The sequence below is a fragment of the Camellia sinensis genome, chromosome 14 (genome assembly GCF_055761805.1).
Source record: "Camellia sinensis isolate YWXY chromosome 14, ASM5576180v1, whole genome shotgun sequence".
Taxonomy (NCBI): Eukaryota; Viridiplantae; Streptophyta; class Magnoliopsida; order Ericales; family Theaceae; genus Camellia; species Camellia sinensis.
The window spans coordinates 107,295,335-107,312,389 of record NC_138974.1 but is presented as its reverse complement, the minus strand read 5'-3'; the positions used below and the strand labels follow the sequence as shown (position 1 = coordinate 107,312,389).

Sequence of the window (17,055 nt, the reverse complement as noted above, 5' to 3'; positions counted from 1 at the left end):
AAATCATACTCGCATAACAAAAGACTAATTTTATGATTAAGTAAATCATTAAGTAAATTAATAATTTTTAATGGTATGAAAAATATTTTTTAGTTAACCATTTTGTTAATAAATAAATCATTAAGTTAATTAATAGTTTTTAATGATATGAGAAATATTTTTCAATTAACAATTTTGATAATTTATTATCGCATAGGAGAATAATTTTTTTTCCTGAGTATTGTATTAGATTAAAATTTGTAACAAACGATAGTTCTAATTTCTAATATTAAAGAACTGATTCATATTTTAAACAAATTATATAGGTGTATTTGTAATTTGTTAAAAAATAAAATATTTATGTTTCATAATTAACTAAGAATATTTGCGTAATTATGAAAAAATCCGTTTCATACTTGATCAAGAATGTTTACATAATTACGAAAAAAACTTGTTAAATAATTGACTAAGAATATTTGCTTAATTATAAAAAAAAATCTCACTCAATATATATGTCATCATTAATAAATTATTCAAAATAAAAATACAAAATCAAAAGAAAAAAAAAATCTCAAGCAACTAAACGATTCTTATATATATAAATATGGGAGGCTTTTCTTTATTTTTTGTATTACTATAAGCTATGGAAAAAAAATACATACAAATGCAAGTGAGAGTAGGTTGTCCCATCTCTCTCTCTCTCTCTCACACAAACACACACAAAGTCTTATGGTGTGTTATTACAAGAGGAATGCCATTTTGTAATTGGTTGTGAGAGCTCATGAAAAGCACTCCGTAATTCTATGTAGTCCTTCCTAGGGATGGCAATCTGAAACCGACCCGACGGGGACCCGACCCCGAATTCAGTGGTTATTCACCGAAAAATATCCCCGACGGACCGGGGATGGTATTCAAAAGTTCATCCCCGATGATATCCGAGCCAGGGATGAGGATAGATGTTTAAGACCCGGACCTAGCCCTGCCCTGGCCCCGCCCTAAGGTAAATTTACCGTTTTGTCCCTGGGTATATATATGCTTGTGTTTGTTTAGGGTTTAACACACACACTTAGCTTTTCACTCACACACGGTGTTGCTCTGCTCTGCTCCTCTCTCTCTCTCTCGCTCGCCACTGGTTTGGTCTTCCCCTCTCTCTTTCTCTCACCGCCGTACCTCCCTTCTCACCGGCGATCCTCGGTCACTACTGATTCTCCCTTACCGCCTCACTTCTGCCGTTTACCGTTTCCCTCCTCTCTCTCTCACACACGCAACGGGACTGCTGCTCTCTCTCCCTCACTACCGCTCCTCCATCACCGTCGTTCCTCCGTCGCTGCTCTCCCTATTTAGGTATCTCTCTCTCTCTCTCTCTCTCTCTCTAGGGATTTCGATCTAGAGTTTACATATATGTATATTATATATATATCTTAGTGTATATATATTTTCTTCAATCTCTGTTTTTTTTCCCCCTCTAAATTTATTTATTATATATATATATATATAAAATATATCTATTTATATATTTATTTATTATGAATCTGAAGGATTATTTTTATAGATCTGTTTATTTTATATATTATTGAAGCAAATCATTAATATATCTGTTGATCTGTTGATAAATAATAGATCTATAATATATCTATTTATTTATTTATTTATCTGTAATGGTAGTTTTATGTCAACATATTTTCAAAGGGAATCTTTTTTTTATTTATTATATTTCAAGCCTGATGATGATGTTGAAAAATTAGGGGCAGTTGGTTTGCTCACTACTGACATTTGGTTTGCTATTCTGTGTGTAGAAAGAAACACAACTAGGATTGGCTACACAATCTTCTCATCCAGGTATTTTCTCTTTATTGATTGTGGCTTCTGAGTATATTTTACTACTCTGGTGTGTTCTGAAGTCGAAATTATGTGAAGATATCTATTTTTAATTGAATTTTGCACATATTGTTTGTTTCTTTTTTTAATTGTGACCTGAGGCTAAATATAATAGTTGTTCTTAACACAGTTTAGAAAAGAAACAGAGAAAGAAAATTGATGATTCCATTAGATGTTTAGTTAATTTGTTTATCAGTTCCATTAATTGATGTTTAGTTAATTTGTTATGCTCCAATAGAGAAAGAATTAGTTATTGATGATTATTGAAATCACAGATATTTTTGGATTGGATATTTTGTTTAGTAAAAAAGTAGGAGTCTCATGCACTAAGAAGTGGAAAAACCACTAGTAACATCAGTCTTCTGCACTGTGAGCTTATTGGTACATATCCCAATTCAATTTCATTCATCTAAGAGAAAGAAAACAGAGAAAGAAAAAAGAAAATTGATGTTTAGTTAATTTGTTTCTCTGTTCCATTAATTCAATCCATTAGCTTAGTTATTATTAATTTGTTTCTCAGTTCCAGTAACCTACTTTTATGTTGCCTCTGTTAATATTAATTCAATCCATATTATTTTGATAAAGGTTAAAAATATCAGATGTTAACTCTCAAGCACCAGCTAATTCTGAAGTACCCGTTAACTCTCAAGTACCATTTGAGAGTGACACGTCACAACATTCATCGCCAGCTACAAACTCACCTACGAACTCACTGTCTCCCCTCTCTAATCAAAATGTTATTGATTTAGAAGAAGAGTCTAATACTTGTGGAGGAACTAAAAGAAAACCTAGTGTTGTGTGGAAACATTTTAAGAAATAACAAGTCAATGGGGGTGTGGAAGGCAATATGTAATTATTGTAATAAGCATCTTGGAGGTGATTCAAAAAATGGAACTAGGCATTTGCATGATCACCATAAGAATTGTACTAGGAAAAAAGTGATGGACATGAGGTAAAAAGTTTTAACTAACAACTTTAGTAGAGAGAGTCCAAAAATGAATTCTTACATTTTTTATCAAGATTTTGCTAGGAAAGAGTTGTCACATGCCATAATCTTGCATGAATATCCCCTCTCTATCGTAGACCATGTTGGTTTTAAACGATATTCAGCAGCACTTCAACCATAGTTTAAAGTGCCTTCTCGAAATACGATAAAGAGTGATATTTTAAAGATTTATGATTATGAGAGGGTGAAGACATTGAGTTTGGTGGAGCATAATAAAAGTAGGGTGGCAATCACAACTGATATGTGGATTGCTAGCCATCAAAAGAAAGGATTCATGGCTGTCACCGCACACTTTATTGATGATTCATGGACATTGCAAAGTCGTATTTTGAGGTATATTTTTGTAAATTTGCAAATCATTTAAAAGTTCTATCTTATTCAATTCAATTTTCATGTTATTAATACTTGTTTATGAATATCATATTTTAGGTTTATTTATGTTCCATGTCCACACACAAAAGAAGTTATTTGTGATACTTTGCTTGAGTGCATGATGGACTGGAATATTGATAGAAAAATCTCTACTGTTACTGTTGATAATTGCTCCACAAATGATGCCATGATTACCATGTTGATGGATAAGTTAAGTAATACATTGCTTTTGTTGGGTGGTACTTTGTTTCATATGCGTTGTTGTGCGCATATTTTGAATTTGATAGTGAAAGATGGATTGGATGTCATACGAGTGGGTGTGGAGAAAATTCGAGAGAGTGTAGCTTATTGGATAGCAACACCAAAAAGACAAGAAAAATTTGAAGAAACAATCAACCAATTGCGTATTCCACATACTAAGAAATTAGGACTTGATTGTGTAACTAGGTGGAATTCAACCTATTTGATGCTTCAGACAGCCTTATTGTATGAGGATGTCTTTTATCGGTTGAAAATTAGAGAGCCCCAATATAAGACTGTGCCAAGTGAGCAAGAATGAGAGTTTGATAGAGAGATTAGTGGGAGGTTTAAGATTTTTTTTTCTATCACAGAGTTATTTTCTGGTACTAAGTATCCCACAGCCAATGTTTGTTTCCCAGCTTTATGTGAGATTAGGATGACACTATCTCAATGGCTCTCTTGTGAAGTTGAAGTGATTAGAACAATGACATCAAAAATGGTGGAAAAATTTGATAAATATTGGTTAGTGATACATGGTGTTATTGGAGTTGCAGTTGTACTTGATCCTAGGTATAAGATGAGTGCATTGAAGTTTTATTTTGAAAAACTTTATGGAGACAAAGCTGAAGATGAAGTTGATAGGGTTCATCAGATTTGTTATGATTTGTTGCAAGAGTATCAGCACCGAGTTGGTATGGAGACCGATGTTGTTGGTGACTCTTCTACTCATCCAGAAATTGTTACAGAGACCCTTTCAGAATTTGATTTGTTTATTAGTAGAAAGAGAAGTATAAAAAATGAAGAATGTAAGATCAGAGTTGGACCATTATCTAGAAGATGATGTTTTGCCAAGAACTTCAGGTTTTGATGTTTTGAATTGGTGGAAAGCTAATGGACCAAAATATCTGACTTTACAGGCAATAGGTAGAGACATTTTAGCTATTCCAGTATCCACTGTTGTTTCTGAGTCAGCATTTAGTACTAGTGGAAGATTGGTGAGTCCACATCGTAGTAGACTTCATCCAAACACGTTAGAAACATTAATGTATGCACAAAGTTGGTTTTGGAGTGCAGAGATGAAAGACATTATTTCATTCAATTTACATATTATTAGTTCACTTTTATTATTTATATTACCATGGAATAATTTCAATACTGAATTTATATTCTTTACTTTTTAGGAAATTCAACATTGGAATCGGTGGGCTATGCAACTATATATGATGATGATGAGATCAACTCGGATGAGTCATGTGCCACTTTTGTGTTAGTTGTCATCTTTTTTGTTTTAATTGTTAACATTTTTTACATTTTATTATTAGTATTAATTATTTGTTTTTTTTTCCTTTTGTTATTTAACAGGAATTCAAGTTGAAGGAGATGATGAAAGCTGTTGTGTGGTTTGTATGAGTATTAGAGAAACAATGGATTTGATTTTTTATGTTGTAATGGAATTTTTTTTTTTAATTTCAATTTTTGGGTAACCTATCCCTTGCGGGTTGTGCTTGAGACTAATTATTCTCTTTGCAACTTGTTGAATTTTCTTGTGTGTATGGGCTGCTAGATAGATGTTTTGTTGTTTGTGCTATTTTGTTGAACATGATGCTATTTTCTCTGCTGGACAGATTTATTGAATACTTGACAGATGCTTTTTTGTTTAGGATATATTGATTTGAATAGGATGCTGCTGGATAGATTTATTGAGGACATATTGACAAATGCTATTTTGTTGTTTAGGATATATTGATTTGAATAGGATGCTATTCTGCTGGACAGAGTTGTTGATAGATGTTATTTTGTTCTTTACAGATAGAAAATATGTTGACAAATATCATATTTGAAACATGTTTAAATTGGATGTTTACAGATTTTTTTAATTTGAAAATATGTTGACAAATATGTTTGAATTGGATGTTTATAGATTTTTTTTAATTCGCAAATATGTTGACAAATATATTTCAATAGGATTAGGATGTTTACAGATTTTTACAGATAAAAAAAAAAGAAACCACCGGGGATTTTTCGGGGTCGGGGATCCCCGATCCCCGATCGGGGGCGGGGACGGGGGCGGGCTACAGGTCCCCGTCAGGGATTAGGACCGGGGTGGGGCCGAGGACTACACTCCCTGTCCCCGAAAGTGATATATTCCTCGTCCCCGTTTAAAGGTAAAATTCACTTTATTTCTTTCTTGTGGTTTTCATCTCGAAGCATTTTATCTCTTATAGTTCAAATATAGATAGAGAGCACCATAGTTTTGAATTAAGTGCAAAACTAACCTTGTTAGTAATAGTAACAAAATTACCTAAATACTGTTATACAATATTCTTTTTCTCTATTCTCTATTACATATATTTTTCTATCTTAATAACATATTTAACAAATTAAATCATAAATTAACTTAAGCACTCTAACTTATTACCATAAAATTATTTTAATCTAATTTTTAATTTTTAACCAAATTTCTTATTTAATAACATTTTAAATTAAACATACATATTATATATATTTATTTAATAAATTAAATCATAAATTAACATAAATACATTAATTTATTACCATAGAATTACTTTAATCTAATTTTAAAATTTTATTAAAATTTCTTATTTAATAACATTTTAAACTAAATTGTTGATAGAAAATGACAGTTAAGCTTAAGGTTAGAATTTTGTTTGGAATATGATTTAATTTGGAGAAGAAGATGAATATGAGACTATTTTTGACATTTGATCCTATTTTTTACTTTGATTTGGAATTTTTGGATTGTCCACTCTTAATTCGGGAGTGTGGCACACTTTGTTATTTTTAATGGAAAAACTAACGGTAACATTTTAATATAAAATTATAAGAAAGTTCTATGCATATATTTAAACTATAGAGAGATAAAGTACTCCAAAGCAAAACTATACGCAAGTAAAGTTTTACCTTATTTTTTATATAACATGTATCCTAATAATACTTTTTAAAATTAAATTAGGATAAATTACACCGTTGGTAAAGCAATGTAACCAAGGGAAGAAGGAACTACCTTGTAGGATGGGGATACCATGATACTACTTATGAGCAGGGACGGACCCAAGTGTAGACGGTAAGGGGCCATGGCCCCCCTGCCTTGGCTCAATTACTTTGTGTATACTGCTACTACTTTATATTCATTTCTATGTGTACGTGTATTGGCCCCCCCTCAGTTGATAAATGTTCTGTTTAATCTTCACCCCCACTTTCTTATTTTTTTTATTATGCTTTTAACTCGAATAATTTCATGGGCACTCTATGTGAAAAAGTATTCACGTTGTATTTGATTAATGAATTTGGATAGAAATTTAAAAAGGAAAAGAGAAAAAATAAGTAAATTATGAACAAAATATATAACTATATTTCATATACATATATATATTTTTTCTTTTTGTAAATTTCTACTCAAATCAATGAATCAAACACAATCTTAATATAACCCACTATTATATTTCTGTTGCCTCTTGTTATTCTCTCTTCTTTTTGTTTTCCCTTCTTCTTGTGTTTTATTTTATTCTATTTATTTTTTTTCTTCTTGTGTTTTATTCTCTTTTCTAACTCCACAGTAGAACAATTATATTATGATGATTATATTTTTATGCCTAGTTCTTTTTATAATATTATATATTATTGCATTAGTATAATGAGTTCTATAATTCATATTTGTTGCTAATGCTATAATATTATATTATATGATAAATAAAATGTGATAAAATCTATTCTCTCTCTCTTTTTTTTTTTTTAAAAAAAATTTTGAAATTTTTTGTTTTCTTGTGTAGTGCTTACTGCTTAAGTGAGTGGTTTTTCAAAATAAAAAATGCAATTTGGTCGGTAAAAAAAATCTTAATTTAGAAAAAAAATAAATCTACATTAAATGAATATTTTTATTCTGGATTTTGGCCCCTTGAAGGATAAAATCTTGGTTCCATCCCTACTTATGAGTCAACCATACATTACTTTTTAAAGATATTAAAGATATTAAATTTTCTTCCAAATAAATGATCAAATGTCTCACATGGATGTAAGGTCCACAAAAATGTGGGATTTGCACCCATGTGAGACATTTTGGTGATTTATTTTATAGAAAATTTGAGACCTATAACATTTTCTAATGTAAATGGGTAATGTTAGAGATACTAAATTTTCTACCAAATAAATGACCAAATGTCTCATATGGGTGTAAGGTCCACAAAAATATGAGATCCACACCATGTGAGTCATCTAGTCATTTATTTTGTAAAAAATTTGGACCTATAACATTTTTCCATTGTAAATGGATAATGCTAGAGATACTAAATTTTCTACTAAATAAATGATCAAATATCATACACGGGTATAAGGTCCACAAAAATGTGGAGTCCACACCAATGTGAGACATTTAGGCCTCGTTTGAGAACAGGCTAATTTAGTAACATTTTGACTATTTGGCTAAAAAGATAGGTAAAAAAAAACTTGCGTGTTTGGGATGATTTTTTGGCTAATTACGAAAAGATATGCAAAAAGTAGAGAGAAAAGAGAATCTTTGACTTTTTGGTATGAGTTGTTAGCTTTTTGGCTAATTTAGTAATTTTTTGGCTAATTGGCTAAAAAAGTAAGTCCCCAAACGAGGCCTTAGTTATTTATTTTGTAGAAAATTTGAGACCTATAACATTTTTCAATATAAAGGGTAATGTTAGAGATACTAAATTTTCTACTAAATAAATGATCAAATGTCTCACATGGGTGTAAGGTCCACAAAAATATGGGTTCTACACATCATGTGAGACATTTGGAATGTGTTTGGTTTGCTTTTGAGAGAGTGATTTTAAAAAAAAAAAAAAAAAAATTTAGGGAGAGAGTTTATAAATTTTTTGGTTTGTTTGGTTATATATTTTGAAAGTAGTTTTGAAATTTGAGAGTTTGAGATGATTTGATATTTTGTTGTAATTGAATAAATGTATGTATGTGAGAGAAAAGTGATTGAGAATTAAAGAGGAAGGAGAAAAAGTGATTGATTAATGTGTAAGAGAGAGACAGTGATTTTAAAAAAATTTTGAGAAAAAACACAAACCAAACAAAATTTTGGAATTTTTTTTTTCGAAAACAGCTCTCCCAAAAGCAAACCAAACAAGCCATTGATAATTTATTTTGAAGAAAATTTGAGACGTATAACATTTTTTAATGTAAATGTGTAATGTTAGAGATACTATTCATGTGAGATATTTAATTATTTATATTTTAAAAAATTCGAGACCTAAAATATTTTTCAATATAAATTAATAAGAACGTCGATATTAATGGCTTTCCCATGAAAACCCTACAATCAAAGTTTCGAGCCCTATAAATACGGCCTTGTGGAATGTCCAAAAACCATCCACTCCATCCATCCATCTCTCTCTCTCTCTCTCTCTCTCAAAAGAGAAATGACAGAAAGAAAAGAAAACATAGTGATGTTCCCATTCATGGCACAAGGCCATATCATCCCTTTCTTAGCATTAGCACTTGAGTTAGAAAAGAAAAATGGATACACCATAACCTTTGTGAACACTCGACTCAACATCAAGAAACTCCGACCTTCGATCCCTCCAAACTCATCCATTCGCCTCCTTGAAATCCCATTCAACAGCTCCGACCACGGCCTCCCTCCGGATTCCGAAAACACCGACTCTCTCCCTCTCCCTCTCCTCCTTCACCTCATCGTCATCTCTCCCGCTCTCGAGACTGCCTTCCGAGACCTCATCTCCGGCCTCGTCCTCGAACATGGCCGCCCACCACTTTGCATTATTTCTGACATGTTCTTCGGATGGTCTGCCAAAGTTGCTCATGAATTCAGTGCATTTCATGCTATATTCAATGCTGGTGGGGGCTATGGCATGGCTGCTTTTCACTCTTTATGGCTACACCTTCCTTACAAGACAGTGAATTCCGAGGAGTTTCCTTTGCCGGGCTTCCCCAAAGGTCACCGGATTCACACCAAACAGTTACCAGAACATTTTCAAGTGGCAATGCCCGGTGATTCATGGTGCTCATTTTCACAAGATATGTTTCGAGATTGGTTGGAGAGTGATGGGATTTTGTTCAACACCATAGAGGAGATTGACCATGTTGGGATGGAGTATTTTAGGCAGCAAATTGGCTGTTCCGTGTGGTCAGTTGGGCCTATTCTGTCTTCCTTGGGAAGCAAAGCTCGTGCTGGTGATGACGCTGAAGCCACAATGCATCTTTGCATGAAATGGCTTGATTCGAAGCCTGCAAATTCAGTTATTTATGTGGCGTTTGGGTCACAAAGTGCACCATCACCATCACAAACAATCCAGTTGGCCATGGCTTTGGAAGCTTGTGGCAAAAATTTCATTTGGGTGTTTAGGCCACCATCGAACTCAGTCACAGATCATGACCATAATGATGGACAATGGTTTCCGAGAGGCTTTGAGAGGCGTATTCAAGATAGCAACAAAGGGCTGCTAGTGCAACAATGGGCACCTCAATTGGAAATTCTGTCCCATAAATCTCTCTGTGTGTTTTTAACCCACTGTGGATGGAACTCAGTGCTTGAAGCTCTCAGCAATGGAGTCCCAATGCTTTCGTGGCCGATGGGGGCAGAGCAAAACTTCAATGCCAAGATGTTGGAGGAAGAGATGGGACTCTGTGTTGGGTTGGCAAGTGGGAGCAGTGAGGTTAATCATAAAGACATGGTGAAAAAGATTGATTTGGTGATGGGTGGGTCAACTAAAGGGAAAGACATGAAAAACAAAGCTTGTGAGGTTATGGAAATGCTTAACAATGCCAAGAATGATGAGAAAGGGTTCAAGGGGTCCTCAACCAAAGCCATGGAGGATTTTCTGTATGCTGCATTGTCAAAGTCTTGTAATTATTAAACTAGCCTTGCAGATCAGAGTCAAATGATCTAAGGGGGAGGCTGCTTTCAATGTTTTTACATATATATTATTCCAACACATGTGTTTCTGTTTTCTAGTTTCAGTTTAATTGGATTAGAAGGTCAATGCCTTGATTCCAGTTAAACAGAACAAAAATCACTATCTATTTTTTATTGTTGACTTCTGTATTTACACAAATTAATAAAATTTTATTAATTTTTCTTAATTGTTGATGTATAGCTATCATTTATTGAAAGGGTTGTAATCGTTCGGTATGGTCGGTATTTAGGTAAAAAATTACACCAAATTGATAATGTTTGATTTTATTATTTTAAATACTAATACAGACCGCTTCTCCTATCAAATCGTACCGAACCGATTGAAATGATTTGGTTTGATGCGGTTTAATCGGTTTAGAATTTTTCAAACTTGAATTACTTTTAAATATAATTATTAATCTATATAAAAACATTAAATTAGTTATTTGCCTACCATTTCAAACATATCCAATCTATCCATTTAATACATACTTTTCAATTCCTAAATTAACAAAAATAAAAACAAAAAAAAGTTTAAAAATACTGAGATTTCAAGAACAATGAGTTAGAATTAAAATTATATATAATAAGAGTTTACAAACTTAAATTATAAAGATGATAAATTTAATTAATTAATGTTAATAATTTATTATACATATTAATATCATTATATTATGGGTAAACTATCAATAGGTCCTAACAGTTGGACTTAATTCATATCAAGTCCTATTGAAAATAAGTCTTGGTAAAATTATCGCTAAAAATAATTTTTTTTTGGTAACAATTTTTTACATACGTCGCTAAAAATTGACAATTAGTAACTCATTTTTGTCATAATTTTTATAAATTGCTGCTAAAACTTACAATTAATGACTTTTTTTATGACAAAATTTTCTTATAGGACCTATTAGACAATAAGTCTACTTATTAGGACCTACACGTAAATACCTTTTATATTATTAGATTATATATATATATATATATTATAAATACAATATATGTTGGAACGGTCGATTTCGGTTTAGATCGGTGTACAAGGTATTTAAACCGATGGCGAACTGAAAATCGAAAAAAATCAAATTTAAAAACTGCATAAACCGATTTTTGTTAAAAAATAGACAAAGTATAATTGATTTGGTTCAATTCAATTAGTTTAGTCAATTTTTTATTTTTATTTTTCGTACATCCTTATTTATTGAAGTGGACTAGCTAATAATGTTTTTTTTTAATTTATTAATCTGTATAAAATTTTCTTTTTCGAGAAACCCAGTTATATTGTAGTTACATTTAACATTCTTTGAATTTACGCCTATCACCTACATGCATGTGTTAGCATTGATGTGTGCATGCACGGTTCCACACGCCATTTCTGAATTTTTTAACTTAACCTCACTCTTGTTAAATGTTAACAAGTGTTCTACGGATATTATTTAATATTAGATTGTGTACAAAAAAATATTTTGAAAATATGTTAAAAGATTAAAAAATATATTAGTTTCAATAAAAATGTATTAAATTTAGTAAAAAAATATATTGTGTTATTCAAATTTTTGTCTTTTGCTTATTGTGGGGAAGTATTTTGCGAATGACACCACATAGCCAAGATAACTCCGAGATGTCGGCTAAGGTGCCACGTGGATGAGTCTTGTTTGTTGAGGTGACTATGGAATTGCTGAGATGTTTTGCGGTAATGCTAGAATCTCGAAGTATTCGGATAAGGAACAAGAGTCCTAGAACAGAAGAGGCTCTCAGTTTGGATAATGATAAGACTCATGAGGAGTTTATCCCTATCTAGCCGAGAGTCCAAGATGAGCATTGTGTCTGAGTCTAATCAAGTGAGGCTTCTAAGGGACTTGGTCACTGCTGGTTATAAAAGTGGGGCACCCTCATAGATCTGAGATAAGTTTTTGACTTGTGAGTTTAAGTATTGCATTGATATCTGTGAGATATAAGATTCACTGACTTAATCGTTGTAGTGCCTCCAAGTGGACAAACCACCGTGGTATTCTCATCTTCTTGTTGGCAGGTAGTTCACTTAACCTATTCTGCCGGTGCTCTCCAACTAAGTTCCCTGTTTGGTTGTGTGGTTGGAAATCAACACCCACAATTTGGCGCCGTCTGTAGAAACTTAGTAGAATAGATGGCCAACAACGGACAAGCAAAGAGAATTAGGGACAACATCCACAGTTAGGAGGAGGAACATATGGATCATAACGCCAGAGGGGAGAACGAAAATGAAGGAGTGTGGGAGTTGAATCTTGGGGCGAATGATGCCGGCAAGAGGTGCAACGGCCCAAGGAAGGGATGCTGAGATGAGTGTTACAATGAAAGTGATCCCAAGGTATGGAAGGATAGATGCTTGACAAGGGATAAGGAGATAAAGGACATGGCGAACAAGTTGACAGACCTGCAAACAGTGGTCAATTTTATGATACAAAATAACGTGATGCAACCATCGTTCCCGTTGCAGGACACGCTGGCACCTGTAGCCAAAACTGATGCCCAGAAAAGAGGACAGAAGACAGTCCTAGTTGTCCCACAGCATGGCAAGGGATAGGGAAACTCACATCGGCCGTTATGGGGATGTCGAACGAATAGAGTCAATACGAGGCGAGTTGTAGAGGACACCACGAACCAAGGCGGCCTATGTCAAGGGATCTCGGCAGATCCAAGGGCAAGGCCTCTGTTTTGATGTAGTGGAATAAGGGAAGTCCAAGAGAGCGCACAATTATACCTGAAGCAGCAAGCCAAAGAGACTAAAGTCCATTGATAACTGAGCTCCCGGTAGAACGAAGGAGGACCTGAGAGATTACCTCCAAAGAAAAAGACTCAACGCCAAGATCATATCCGACGTCCAGCCAAATACGCCATTCTTGGTGGAGTTCGATATGTTAGAGGCTTCGAAGAGATTCAACATGCTGGGGTTTAAGATCTATGACGATAAGTCTGATCTAAACTTTCATGTTGGTTTGTATTTGAATGAAATGGCTTTGTGGAGTAGGAACGAGCAACTGTTGTGCAAAGTATTTCCATCACCCATTAGGAAGATAACTTTGGATTGGTTCTATAAACTGTTGAAAAGAAGTGTAAAGAGTTGGGAAGTCCTGACCGAGATGTTTGTGGCCAGGTTTGTTCAAACAAGTCGCAGCTACTAAGGGTAGACTCCCTACTGGCTTTGAAGATTAGCGATGGCGAATGTCTTAGGGCCTACGCTAATAGATACTCCGAGGTTTACAATTGGATCCCGGCTTGTAATCAGGAGCTGGTGGTCGTTTCTTTTAAGAACCGCCTGGATGATGATTTTCCTTTTCCACAATCACTTGCAAAGACCCTTCCGAAGAGCATGGAAGAGCTTATGGCACAGATTGAGAAGTATGCTAGAGCAGAGGAAGACACGAAAGGAAAGAAGACACCAAAGCAAGAAACGAGAAATGGCTCGCTGAAGCGAGGCTGAGGGAATGCCGGCACTAACAGGCCAGAAACAGGAATGAGGGTTATACAAGCAGTCAACACGTATTCAGGATTCCAATCTATAAGGTTTTGGAGAGGATTAGGAGCCAGCCATACTACAAAGCACCGGAGAAGGTCGATGGCAAGTTCATGGGCAGAAGCACTAGGAAGCATTATGCTTACCATAACGAAGATGGGCACATGACTCAGGGAGGCAGGGCTCTGAAGTCACACTTGGAGGATCTGGTTAGGTAGGATCACTTGAGAGACCTAGTAGATGAGGCGAAGAGAAGGGAAGAGCATGCGAGGCTGCCTTAGGCACCAGCAACACCACCTCTACCACCACCACCACAACTAGTGGATGGACCTCGGGTAATCAATGTGATTCACTTGAAGGTCAATGAGTTTGAGGAAAGGCCCAAAGAGTAAGGCACTTATAGTATGTATATCAGATACAACAGAAGAAACCTAGAACAAATGAATATCAGGGACCGATGATCTCTTTTACGGAGGCTAACTTGGATATGGTGCAACATTCACATAATAATGCCCTGGTGGTAACCTTGAAGATTGGAGATTTCCAGGTGCGACGCGTACTGATTGATTAGGGCAGCTCTTTGTGAGATCATGTATGTTAGATGTTACAAGGAGCTTGGCCTCCACCAAGATAATTTAGAGCAATCTGACAGCCCAATGGTCGGGTTCAATGGGATGCTGACATCGCCTTTGGGAGCCACGAGTCTAGAGGTGCAAGCAATGAGCAAGAAGGTAATAACGTAGTTTACTATGATAGATACTTCCTCCCTATACAATATCATTCTGGAAAGATTGTGGTTGCATGCAATGAGGGCTATTCCTTTAACACTGCACCAACTGTTGCGATTCTCAACTGAACAAGGGATTGAATAAGTAAAGGGGGGGGGGGGGGGAGGACCAAATACAGGTGAAAAATTGCTCCATGGTAGCAATGAAGTACACTTGTAATGTAAGGGAAACATAAAGTGTAAAGATTGAAAGCGAAGACCATGAGGTGTTAGATGATGCAGACAAAGAGCCCTCCAATAAGAGCGAAGAGCCATTGAAAAAGGTTTTGGTGCAAGAAGGTGATGATGAACAATTCTTCCTCCTTGGATCTAGCTTAGCCGTGGAAGAAGAAAGAGAACTGGAGGCTTTCTTGAGAGAGGACATAGAGGTGTTCGCTTGGACACCCAATGAGATGTCGGGGATTAGCCCCGAGGTCACCTGTCACAAACTTAACGTGGATAGGTCGGCTAAACTAGCCGTCCAGAGAGTAAGGAGGCCAACATTGATACATATGCAAGTAGTTGAGGAAGAAGTAGACAAGCTACTAGAGGCACAGACCATCCGAGAAGTGAACTATCCCACCTGGTTGTCTAATACGGTGGTGGTAATGAAAAAGAATGACAAGTGGAGAGTCTGTGTAGACTTCACAAGCCTGAACAAGGCTTGCCTCAAGGACAGCTTCCCACTACCCAAGATTGATCAGCCGGTGGATGCCACATCGGGGCATGGGAGGATGAGTTTTCTAGATGCATACAGAGGGTATCACCATATAGCAATGTATATCCCAGACAAAGAAAAGACTACATTCATCACCCCCAAATGACTCTATTGTAACAAAATAATGCCTATTAGGCTGAAGAATAGAGGAGCGACATACCAAAGACTGGTCACCTAGATGTTCAAACATCTGATTGGGAGGACAGTGAAGGTCTACATTGACGATATGATTATTAAAATCAAGGAACCTGGAAACCATCTGGCTGATCTAAAAGTGGTCTTTGATATATTGAGAACATAGCGGCTTCGACTTAATGCCTCAAAGTGCGCATTTGGAGTTGGATTCGGTAAGTTCCTGGGATATTTAGTAACTAGGAGGGGAATTGAAGCAAGACTAGATCAGATTAAGGCCATCCACGATCTGAAAAGCTCGACAATAGTGAAACAAGTCCAAATTTTGACTGGCAGAGCAACAGCCCTGAAAAGGTTCATCAGCCGAAGTTCAGATAAATGCAAACAATTTTTTTTAGTTATGGAAGAAAGCCACAGACTTTATGTGGACGGAAGAATGTGAAGTCACCCTGGCCGACTTGAAGAAGTACCTGACAACCGCACTAGTGTTGTCGAACCTGGTACCGGGAGAAGAATTGTTCTTATATCTAGTAGTTTCAGACTACACCGTGAGTGCCATGGTCATCCGAGAAAAAGAAGGTGAGCAGAAGCAATATACTATGTGAGCAAGACCCTGGCAAGTGCAGAAACCCATTACCTTCCCCTGGAGAAGTTAACATTGGCCCTGGTAATGGCCTCGAAAAAGTGGAAGCACTACTTTCAAGCCCATAATATTGTGGTGCTAACTAAGTATCCACTAAAGTCCTTGTTGCAACATGGGGACCTAACAGGCAGAGTAGGTCGATGGGCTGTAGTTCTAGGTCAGTATGACTTAGAATTCAGGCCAAGAACAACAATTAAGAGTCAAGTTTTGGCCGACTTTGTGGCAAAATTCTCTCCTGGCACAATCCCAAGGCGACATTGATAAGCCGAGGCCTTGGATGTCCAGGAGAAGAAGAGGAAAACCAACTGGGGCCATAGAACCCCACGTCTGCAGAACAAAAGAAGGGAGAAGAAAGGCTAAAACCCTGCAATATTTACATCAGTGACTCTTTCCGCCTCTTTGTCGATGGTAGCTTAAACCAACAAGGAGCAGGGCCAGGAGTGGTTTTGGTATCACCAGATGGGCAAATGATAGAATAGTCCATCCGTTTAGGGTTTAAGGCCTTAAATAATGAAGCCGAGTACGAGGCACTGATTGTTGGGTTGAAACTAGCAGCAGGTATGAAAATCGACGAGGTGGTAGTGTTCTGTGACTTTTAGCTCATTGTAAATCAAGTGGAAGGCAAGTACGTAGCCTGGGATGAGAGGATGATAGCCTATGTCAAGGAGGTTGTCAAGTTGTTAATACATTTCAAAAGATGTCGACTACAGCAGGTTAGCCAAGATGATAACAGCCACGCTGACGCCCTGGCTAACCTCGCCAACATGATGAAATTAGGTAAGACAAGGATGATAATGGTGGATTATCTGTCAGGCCCAAGTATAAAGCCCATAATAACAGAGTATGAAGCAATATGCGTGGAGATGGGTCCAAGCTAGATGGATGCCATACTTGTGTTCCTCAGGGATGGTAGGCTACCAGCAGACA

At 35.8% G+C, this 17,055-nt stretch overlaps 2 protein-coding genes across 2 annotated transcripts; both read left to right on the top strand.

The window, feature by feature from the left end:
- Nucleotides 1-3,104: 3,104 nt before the first annotated feature.
- On the top strand, nt 3,105-3,794 carry LOC145807233 (zinc finger BED domain-containing protein RICESLEEPER 2-like). The gene is made up of 2 exons (XM_082905185.1): nt 3,105-3,196; nt 3,293-3,794. The coding sequence occupies exons 1-2, from the start codon at nt 3,105-3,107 to the stop codon at nt 3,792-3,794; spliced, it is 594 nt and encodes a 197-aa protein (XP_082761311.1).
- A 5,095-nt stretch (nt 3,795-8,889) lies between these two features.
- Nucleotides 8,890-13,836, top strand: LOC114293058 (UDP-glycosyltransferase 92A1). The gene is made up of 3 exons (XM_028237078.2): nt 8,890-10,333; nt 12,359-12,408; nt 13,468-13,836. Exons 1-3 carry the CDS (start codon nt 8,890-8,892, stop codon nt 13,834-13,836), a joined length of 1,863 nt encoding a protein of 620 aa, XP_028092879.2.
- The last annotated feature ends 3,219 nt before the right edge of the window (nt 13,837-17,055 follow it).

Coding starts and splice junctions, on each gene's coding strand:
- LOC145807233 (XM_082905185.1), top strand. CDS start 3,105: ATGTGGATTGCTAGCCATCAAAAGAAAGGATTCATGGCTGTCACCGCA. Junction 3,197..3,292: donor TTGCAAAGTCGTATTTTGAG/GTATATTTTTGT, acceptor ATCATATTTTAG/GTTTATTTATGTTCCATGTC.
- LOC114293058 (XM_028237078.2), top strand. CDS start 8,890: ATGACAGAAAGAAAAGAAAACATAGTGATGTTCCCATTCATGGCACAA. Junction 10,334..12,358: donor TGCTGCATTGTCAAAGTCTT/GTAATTATTAAA, acceptor TAATCGTTGTAG/TGCCTCCAAGTGGACAAACC. Junction 12,409..13,467: donor TCTCATCTTCTTGTTGGCAG/GTAGTTCACTTA, acceptor GTTGAAAAGAAG/TGTAAAGAGTTGGGAAGTCC.